Consider the following 10,570-nt stretch of genomic DNA (forward strand, 5'->3'; position numbering starts at 1 on the left):
CTCTACAATTTACAATGCATTTGTCATTTTCACCATTTACATCCCAAAGGTGGTTCACTATATGATTTTCAGGGTCAATTAACTTATTTACGGAAGAAAAAATAATGCAAATAAATTCATCACTTGAACATTTTTATTGAGTTATACACTAGTATTAAAAGATTAAGGCCTTTTCATCTCAAAAGTACCACAAATACTTCTCAAAATTCCTGGCCAAACTGTAGTAAAGTTGACCTTCAAAGGTGAAGAAAAAACAGAATGGAAAAATCGAACCTCAAACTGAAAGGTGACAAGTTTACAACAGAGGGAATATGTTTTAATTATTCCAGGGCTCTAATCAATCAAGAACATGGAAAAATGTATTCTCGGGATAATCAGAAATGACGCCACGTTCTTCAGATTACAATGAGCCTCATCACAAGCTCAACTTCTGGTAAAACTTTTAGCATTGCTGTATGGTCTGCATTAATTATGCTAATAAAACATCGGGCTAATAACAAACTTTCAGTCTGGTCCTAAAAGTCAATTTGCTTGGAACAGGCAATTTCAAGAACTCTGGCTGAATTTCCGGCCAGTCATCTTCTCAGATTCATGCAACATGTGGTTTATGAGCCCCCTCGCAGCACTACAATACCAAAAGAAAGACAATGGCCTCACTAAGAGCAATCCTTAGAGGGATGCAATGTGAATTAAGGAAAAAAAATTTAAAAGAAGTCAAAGATAAACAAAAGAAAATGCACCAAGTAGGTAGAATCAGGATGTGGTGTAGGTTCTTGGGAAAGTGTACTAGAGTGCCAATGTACTTCTCTCTCTAATCCTACAAGATATTTAGAAGAAGAGTACCAGAAAACCACAGCAGAAGAGACCAAGAAAGCTAAGACTGCTTTCAATCAGAAGGGGGTACGTGAGTGAACTCTAAAATAAAATCCTTATAAAACGCCCGCAAGTTAGGTAGACATTCATTTTATGGGGAAAAAGGGCAGAATGAACTCACTCATCCTTCAATTTCTGAATTCTATCCGGATCAGTCTCGTGCATATGCTTTTTGAACTGCTGTCTCACCATACCAACAAGAAGCTCTGTGTTATGTTGCTGCAAGTTCGCAACAGTTGCTATGTAAGTAGCTAGTTCTCAAAAGATAAACAGAAAATAAGCTATTAGGAGTAATATTTATATCTTTTTGTTGTTGCAAAAAGAAAAGTAATGGCAACACCAGATTTGGATAAAGCATCTCAGCAAAGGAATCCTTTATCATAAGCAAGAATGACAATTCCATTTGACAGGGAAAAAAAACAAAAAGAAGAAAAGGATCAAGCCTAGCGCTGGCCCTATATTCCCAGTGCTTCAACTCACTTTTGTTTTTTTGTATATCTGCTTCTTGTAAGTAGCTCCTTGTAGTCTTGCATCTTTTTGATGCCTTTTAATGCAACAATTTATTTCATCAAAAAAAAAAATATTCCCAGTGCTTCAAGTTTTCTAGGATTTTTCACAAAATAAGTCTTTCTCACGCCTGATGTCCAGTTAAAAGACCAGCTCTATACAAATATTTAACGAGTTATACTCCTTTCGTTTAAACCACCCCCCCCCCCCCAGGCGGGGAGGGAGGAGTGGTTGGTTGGTAAAATGTTCAGGCATTGCTCAAAAGCTTAATGAAATTCATTTACAAGGGAGATGAGAAATTCAAATCATAGAGTAGCCGACATGAGAAGGTGCAACCTGCATATCTTCATCGCTGAGGTCAGTAAAACGCTTCTCAGACATCAACGGAAGACAAAAAGGAGCTTATCTTTTCCTTTATAAATTTTTATTGATGATGCTCAGTCTAACAGGTAATTAGTGAATGACATGAATACAGATTTTCTCTCCCCTTCCAGTCAATAATAGACTGAGTTGCTCCGACATGGCAGTTTAGGTGCCGCACCCGTGTCTACACGACACCAGTATGGGTGTGGGTATGGGATCCGTACCGGATCTGGTCAAACAATTTTGAGTACTTTGACCACGAGAGACGGAAAAATTCAAGACGAGATACAATTTGATTCCCGAAATCAAAACCAAAACTAGGGTAAATTTGAAGAAAATAGCATACCTTATCTATTAAATCATTCATTTACTCATCTACAACTTGAGAATAAAAAGAAATCCATTTTACAAGCTATACGTAAGTATTCCACAGAATTTCTCATAATTTAGAGATACTTTTTTATTTTTGGATTATTTTTAGTAGGATCCTCGCATCCATATCCGTACTAGGATCCGTATCCCCAAATCTTAGAATTACATCTCGAAGGATCCGACCTCTAGATCCGCACTCGTGTCAGACGCCCGCACCCGTGTTCGAGCAACTTAGATAATAGATTGGGCTGCTTTCCTCTAGAGATGAAGAAAAATGATAAGGAGAACTCATCTTAGTACGACAACAACAACATACCCAATATCCCACACCGTGGGGTCTAGGAAAGGTAGTGTGTACACAGAGGATAGAGAGGTTGTTTCCAATAGACAAAACTAATCTTAGTAAAAGAATGAAAACTAAAAGTAATGCAAACCCAGCCAGGAGACTACTGGAAGCATAAAGATAAGTGAGTTTAATCCTAGGAAAAGCTTTAGCCACAGGAACATCCAAGTATTCAACTCAGCCCCCACTTTTCTCTTTCTTATCTTTAAGAAAATTGGTAATCTTAAAGAAACCACCAACGGAAACATGAAGGGATATTGTAGGCTCCCCAAAAAATAAGTACCACACTCGAAACAGGCATGTTATCAAGGATGAAATAACCAGTCAAACCCTTGGATGATCAAGAACAGGATAAGTCTAACAGAAGAGCAGGGAAATGTTTAAAATCATTTGTCTCCCTTTGGCAACAAAAAAAATTATTTGTCACTGGTGTACAGATTTGCAATATAAATGAATCTATCATACATATGCCAAGGCATAAAGGAATCCCCTGACAATCACAAATGAATTTGGTCATGTTGGAATAACTCCTCTACTTGTTGGGACTGAGGCGTAGTTGTTGTATCTCCTCCTCCCAAACAGTAAACCTCCCAACCAGCATAATCGTGACTACTCCTTTTGCCCCACAAAAAAGGTTTTAGCTTATGGACACGAGTGTAGTCCTTTTTGGGGTTCTCTTGCTCTAAAGCATGTCATCTCCAGGACGACAATTGAAGTAAATGTCAAACTAGAGAATATAAATTCACAGGTGAAATTCAGATCTCCACCTAATAAATTTGTGGAGATAAAAGGCAACTGAAATCGCTCAGAGCAACCACATTGTCACAACATCCCTTCCTGACCATAAACATTGAGAATAAATCGAAGGATTTAAAGAACAGTGGGTGCACCTCTTGTTGTGAGTAAGGGCAATGTGTTATGGAGTTAATAACCTGGATGGAGGTGAATAAATTAATCGCCTTCACATAATCTCCACCATAGTTCACATAAATAGACTGTGCTTAATATCAACCAACTTATCACGCATCTGAATTTTTAGGACCACAAAAAAAGATGATCAAAACTAAAAGAGTGGGCTAAAGTAAAATGAGAAATGTTTAAGACAACCAACACCACAAATAATATAATTTCAGACCAACATACAGAAGAATAACATACCTTGCTACCAATATATTTTGCTCGTCGGAGACACTCACGATAAAGCTAAGAGACAAAGAAACAAATGCGGCATAAATCACTTGAAAGAAAGTTTTGCGGCTGTCATATAATCAAATAGCTGACCAGTAAATGGTACTAACTCGGATAGCATTGTTGGCTAGTTCAGGAGGCAATGCTGTTTGGAGAGACGGCATTGCGCAACTCGCTTCAAACTGTAGCAACGGAAAAGTAGAGACAAAAGAACCTGTTTGGATGAGAGGATTAGGATCTCAATATGAATTCAAATATTGAAATCTTTGTTTGGACACTTTAAACGTTAACCAATTTGCAAAACCTTAAAGTTTATTTTTGTGAAAAGAATATCCTTCAGCATAAAAACAACAGTCCCACAATACGAATGACATTTTAAACATTTCATGATATGAGCATATCAATTTCTCAAATTTCTAAATTATTTTTCCAAAGTAAGCTCCAAATTCATCCACCAAATAATCGGCCCGGAGGGTGGGGGGTGGGGGGCAGCGAGTGATCATCTTCAAATGGGAGCCAAGTTTAGGTAACTACTACATCACTTTGGACTTTGTGTTTTCTTTTATAATGATAAATATAAGGGTGCAAAAGCAGTAGGAACTATTAGCTATCAACAAAAATCCTATCAACACCCATAAATTCTTCAAAACTACAAAGTAGAGCACTAAACTAATGCTGAATACACAAAAAAGAAAAACCTAATGCTGAATGCAGAATTCAGAAAGTAATGAGTTTCAAGTAAAAAAAGACATTGTGGGTAGATTATTAGATAGATTTTGAAATCCACTAGCCTAAGACATCCATGCAAAGGACCTCATTTCAACAATGTTAATCAATCAATCAACTAAACTTCAATCCTAAATTAATTAAAGCCGGCTATATAAGTCCTCTATATCCACTATTTAGAAGGTTCACCATAGTCAAGACACCTAACATAGCCCTCTATGTTTTATTTGCGTGTTAGACCAGCTATATTTTTTAAAACTTGCATAGGAACAATTGAAAGAGAACCTTGGAGTAATAGTAAAGTTGTTTCCATATGACCTATAGGTCATGGGTTCGAGCAGTGAAAGCAGTCATTAATGCTTGCATTAGGGTAGACTGCCTACATCACAACCCTTGGGGTGCGACCCTTCCCCAGACCCTGCATGAACACGGAATGTCTCGTGCACCGGGCTGCCTTTTATTTTTATTTTTTTTAACATAGGAACGGTTACCTGTTTCAACAGTGAACCAAACCAAATCCAAAGAAAGCCAGAATGACTAAGATTTTAGTAGATACGATAATGGAAGGTGATTGTGAAGAACAATAAACACATTTCTGAGAACCCAATTCTAAGGGAACATACACGCGCCTCCAAAACTGGGTTATGGATTCATTTGATTTTAGCATTGGAAATTAGACAAGTTCTGGCAGATAGTGAGAAGAGAGGAGAGAAAAGAAATAGAAGAAACTTATACTGGCTTTGTTGGAAGAGAAACAACAACGACTACTAGTCAGTGGAGTTGCCGGATTAGAGAAGCGACAACTGGCAAGGAGCAACTCTCGATAATCTCAATTCTTACAGTGAAGAGTCCGAAGACTTTGGTTGGGATATTCATAGTTTGGGAGAGAATATAAGCAATCACACTGATCAAAATAGTCATTATCTATAGGGGGCTGGACTATTTTTGTAATTAATGTATACTCCTTAACAGGAATAGTCCTTTATATATGCAAAAAGGTAACTTTAGTCTACGACCTTAATCCGACAGTTTCTTCCAGAAAATCAGTTAAGTTTAAATGAGATATTCCATGAATGATTACTGGAGTTTGAAAATTTATAAGTTCAAAACCCATGATTTGTTACTGGACAAAAAGAAACATGCACACACAGACACAAGTAGTTGAAGAAGACAACAAAATTGATCTGCCAAAACCAAACCTTAAATCAGAAACACTAGCCGAAACTTGTTCAGCGCCGAGCTCCGGTTTCTGCATCAACGGGGAGTGAAATGGAGCGGACAGCTTAATTTGAAGTTTAGGGTTCAGGTCTTTCAAGGACGGACTAATAGCAGTCAAGCTTCTAAATTAAGATTATTTTGGGAAGTGATTTTTTCTAAAATTACTTTTCTTAAAATTATTTTTGTACTAGTGAACTTGTCTAGCTTTGCGCGAATATAAAAGACCTTATTATTATAAAATAATATTTTCTAATATTCAAATACTTAAAATAACAAAAATATATTATATACACCTAATTTTTTAATTTCCTATTCTTTTACATCATGTCTGATTCCACAAAGCAAAAGCGAAAGATGAAGGAGAGAATTTCAATTATTTGTTTTTTTAACATAATATATTCATAATTTACTACTATGTTAGTTGTTTAGCATGAGCGTAATGAAATAAAATAGATACATTTTCAGCTTTATCTAATTTTGATGTAATGATAGAAATTGAAGTGAGTTCTTCTTTTTCTTCCTTCAGTTTTCTTTATTCTTTGTCTCCATTATTCTCACTTCTTCATACCCTTACTTATTCGAAGGTATTGCTCTAAACATAGGTGATATCCTGTTTCTCCAAAAATTTGATTAAACATTCTAAAAAAACTACTCCATCTTAGAAATTTCATGTTTACCAACTACAACTTTTACCACTGTCTTCGATATAACTCTGACAGATTTTTTCTTGCATGTGTGTGTGTGTGGGGGGGGGGGGGAAGAAGAATGCATGGCATAAGAGAATAAAATATTAAAGTATGAAGAGAAAAACATAAAACGCTAATATATTCATGAAGTACAAAATCTCATGCTATGACTTACATGTAAAAACACATGAAGATACCCACACTTTATGTGCAGTAGACTCCAACGTCTCTGCACCATCACTTCGGCCACCTTCATTGGCCACGTTGTATTAAAGTCGCCACTATTTTTTATCCGTCTGAGATCTATACTCATTTACATCCGTCAGATCTAATATCTCGCAATCTTCCTTTTATCTTTCTACTTTCCTATTGCTCTTGTTAAAGCATCTTTCTCAAAAGTTGAGATGACTATTTTTCTATTCTCCTTATCACTTATTTGTAAGGGTGAAAATGAATTTATATGCATCTCAATATATGACCATGTAATTCAAGCATAAACTCTGCAAATTGAAAGAAGCTAAATTATGATTTAAACTTAACAAACCACTCCTGATAGAGCATATACCTGTGATCTCCCATAAGGAAGAAGTTGAAAGTGTCATTTGTTTATTTTTTCACTGAACGTCTCTTCTCACGCAATCAGTTAAATGAAGATTGTATTTTGTGGGATTAACAGCTAATCTGACATGGTCAATGTATTGTATTACACCTAGGTATTTGTTGATAAACGAAGAACTTGTATTTAATATGAGTAAGCGCAACTTAAAAGGACCTGATATAGTCAATGTGCATAATGAAGAAAAAGAACCACAAGCCTTGAAATAGAATTTCATCGTTAAGCATTAGCATGAATTTTATATACAGGCACATTTTGGGGTGAAGGGAAACAGAAGAGGAGAAATGCAGGCGAGCAGTCAAATCCAAAGTTCTCACACCAGTTATATTTAACCAGTACATTATACAAACAACAACAACAACCCAGTATAATCCCACTTAGTGGGGTCTGGGGAGGGTAGTGTGTACGGAGACCTTACCTCTACCCTGGGGTAGAGAGGCTGTTTCCAAATAGATCCCGGCATCCTTCCCTCAAAGAACTTCCCACCTTGCTCTTGGGGAGACTCGAACTCACAACCTCTTGGTTGGAAGTGGAGGTTGCTTATACAAACAATATCAATTTTATATGTGAAAGCAATGCGCGCAACTGCTGAACGACCAGTCAAACAAAGATTAAGAATTATTTCTTGGCTTAAAAGAGTTGTCATGTGACTCTTAAACAACAACAACAAATCCAGTTTGATCCCAACAGTGGGGTCTGGGAGGGTAGTATGTACGCAGACCTTACCCCTATCTAATGCAGGTAGAGAGGTTGTTTCCAATAGACCCTCGGCTCAGGATGTCATGGGACTCTTACTATGACCAAAATTCTATATACACAAGCTGGTGTGTAATTACACAACATGATTCCTAGGATTCCTATTCAGAGAATGTGCAGATACATCTACGTCGCTAATTTGCAATAACAGACTTGATAGACAGATATAAGAAATTGGCGACAATTTGCATATATATAGTGGCTTCAATTTGCACATACATGACCGCTGCACTAAAAGATGCAAAGTTCAGTGCTACAACGACTAAAAATCAGACAGAAATCCTGAATACTGTATATAAAGATAATTGAACACCAACCAAACATAAAAGAAACACAATTCCCAAAACCAGAAAGAGGAGAAAGAAGAGGAAGTCGACCTAAAGACTAAAGTTAAGCAAGAATCAGTAATTCAACACAGAGATACAGTAAGAAAACAAAATATGAGAGAAAAAATTTAATGAAATCAGAAGAGGAAATCAAATTAAAAAATATTGAAGAGGAAAAGAAGAATTTTACCTTTGTGATGGGGAGGAAGAAGAGGAAAAGCAAAAGGAGTTGGATATTTACCTCGAAAGGAAAAACTGGAAGAGAAGAAGCCCTAAATCGTACTTCAATTAAGAGGATTAATGACGTTCCGGGAAAAAAGGAATAGATTAAGGGTGTGTTTGGTAACTTTTGAAATGGTAACCGTTGATTATTGCTAAATGATACTACGTGTTATAAAATAAAGACTTTAAAGTAAAGACAAGTATAGAGAGAAACTGTTATATTATTCGAATTCAAACTGATGTACATAATGAACTGAAATCTATTCTATTTATAGAAGAAAGGAAACTGTTGTGTAAGCTGCTACTATACCAGATATAGATAATCTTTTACTGAGAGCAATGTTTATCTATAACGGAGTACTGAAAGGATAATCTTATTATACCCGATATGGATAATCTTCTACTGGGGTAATGTTTATCCATAATTGGGTACTGAAAGGATAAGCTTATTATATCCGCTATGGATAATCTTCTACCGGGGTAATGTTTATCCATAACTGGGTACTGAAAGGATAAGCTTATTATACTCGGTATGGATAATCTTCTACCGAGGGTAATGTTTATCTATAACCGGGTACCAAAGTGATAAGCTTCTTCAGGAAGCTTATTTCCAATAGAGTACTTAAATAGATAAACATATTTATGGTGGAGTCTCATATGGATAAGCTTCTTCATGAAGCTTATTTATAACGGAGTACTAAATGAACAACCATAATATAATATATTTATAACACTCCCCCTTGGATGTTCATTATAAGATAATGTGCCTCATTAAAACCTTACTAGGAAAAACCACCTGGGAAAAAAATCATAGTGATGGAAAAAGAGTACACATATTTAGTAATACGCATTGCTAGGTGTCTCATTAAAAACCTTATAAGGAAAACCCCATGGGAAAAAACCTTAGTAAGGGAAAAAGAGTGCATCGCGTATTTTACTCCCCCTGATGAAAACCTTGTTTCAAATATTTGAGTCTCCGCATTCCAATCTTGTATACCATCTTCTCAAAAGTTGAAGTTGGCAAAGATTTAGTGAATAAATCTGCTGGATTATCACTTGAATGGATTTATTGCACATCAATGTCACCACTTTTCTGAAGATCGTGTGTGTAGAATAATTTTGGTGAAATGTGCTTCGTTCTATCTCCTTTTATAAATCCTCCCTTCAATTGGGCTATGCATGCAGCATTGTCTTCGTATAAAATTGTGGGTCTTTTCTCACATTCCAAACCATATTTTTCTCGAATAAAATGAATTATTGATCTCAACCATACGCATTCCCTACTTGTTTCATGAATAGCTATTATCTCAGCGTGATTTGAAGAAGTAACAACAATAGATTGCTTTGTGGAGCGCCATGATATGACAATACCTTCATATGTAAATACGTAGCCGGTTTGAGATCGAGATTTATGGGGATCAGATAAATAACCTGCATCTGCATAACCAACAAGATCTGCACTACCTTTGTTAGCATAAAACAAACCCATATCAAGAGTTCCCTTTAAATATCGCAATATATGCTTAATCCCGTTCCAATGTCTTCGTGTAAGATAAGAACTATATCTTGCTAGTAAATTAACGGAAAATGCTATGTCAGGCCTTATAGCATTAGCAAGATACATTAGTGCACCAATTGCACTGAGATAGGGTACTTCGGGACCAAAGAGTTCCTTGTCCTCTTCTGGAGGTCGGAACAAATCCTTATTCACTTCAAGTGATCGAACAACTATTGGTGTACTCAATGAGTGCGCTTTGTCCATGTAAAAGCGTTTTAAGACCCTTTATGTATAGGCAGATTGATGGACAAAGATCCCGTTTGCTAAATGTTCAATTTGCAGACCAAGACAAAGTTTTGTCTTTCCAAGATCTTTCATCTCAAATTCTTTCTTAAGATATTCAATTGCCTTTTGGAGCTCTTTTGGAGTTCCAACAAGATTTATGTCATCAATATAAACAGCAAGTATAACAAATTCTGATGCCATTTTCTTTATAAAATACATGGACAAATAACATTATTTATGTAACCTTCTTTCAGCAAATATTCACTAAGGCGATTATACCACATGCGCCCAGATTGCTTTAAACCGTACAAAGATCTTTGTAATTTGATTGAATACATTTCCTGAGACTTTGCTTCAGGCATTTTAAATCCTTCAGGGATTTTCATATAAATTTCATTATCAAGTGAGCCATACATATAGGATGTAACTACATCCATTAGATGTATCTCAAGCTTTTCATGTAGTGCTAAACTGATGAGATATCGAAATGTTATGGCATCCATAACAGGTGAATATGTTTCATCAAAATCGACTCCCAGTCGTTGTGAGAATCCTTATGCAACAAGGCGAGCTTTGTATCTTTCAACTTCA

The 10,570-nt window shown here is 36.1% G+C and overlaps 1 protein-coding gene across 7 annotated transcripts; it reads right to left on the reverse strand.

Annotated features, from left to right (window-relative positions):
* Positions 1–149: 149 nt before the first annotated feature.
* LOC107813593 (uncharacterized) lies at positions 150–8,364 on the reverse strand. 7 transcript variants are annotated; one of them, XM_016638874.2, is made up of 7 exons: positions 6,842–8,148; positions 3,757–3,860; positions 3,617–3,661; positions 3,349–3,390; positions 995–1,092; positions 741–817; positions 150–625 (listed from the first exon to the last, which is right to left on the reverse strand). In XM_016638874.2, exons 1-6 carry the CDS (start codon positions 6,876–6,878, stop codon positions 787–789), a joined length of 357 nt encoding a protein of 118 aa, XP_016494360.1. In that variant the 5' UTR covers positions 6,879–8,148; the 3' UTR covers positions 150–625; positions 741–786. The 7 variants fall into 7 exon arrangements, with proteins under 7 accessions (XP_016494360.1, XP_016494363.1, XP_016494362.1 ...); XM_016638877.2 differs by lacking the exons at positions 741–817; positions 6,842–8,148 and adding an exon at positions 8,216–8,364 and having other exon boundaries at positions 257–625; XM_016638876.2 differs by lacking the exons at positions 741–817; positions 6,842–8,148 and adding an exon at positions 8,165–8,275 and having other exon boundaries at positions 257–625.
* Between the last annotated feature and the right edge of the window lie 2,206 nt (positions 8,365–10,570).

The sequence above is a fragment of the Nicotiana tabacum genome, chromosome 10 (genome assembly GCF_000715075.1).
Source record: "Nicotiana tabacum cultivar K326 chromosome 10, ASM71507v2, whole genome shotgun sequence".
Classification (NCBI taxonomy): Eukaryota; Viridiplantae; Streptophyta; class Magnoliopsida; order Solanales; family Solanaceae; genus Nicotiana; species Nicotiana tabacum.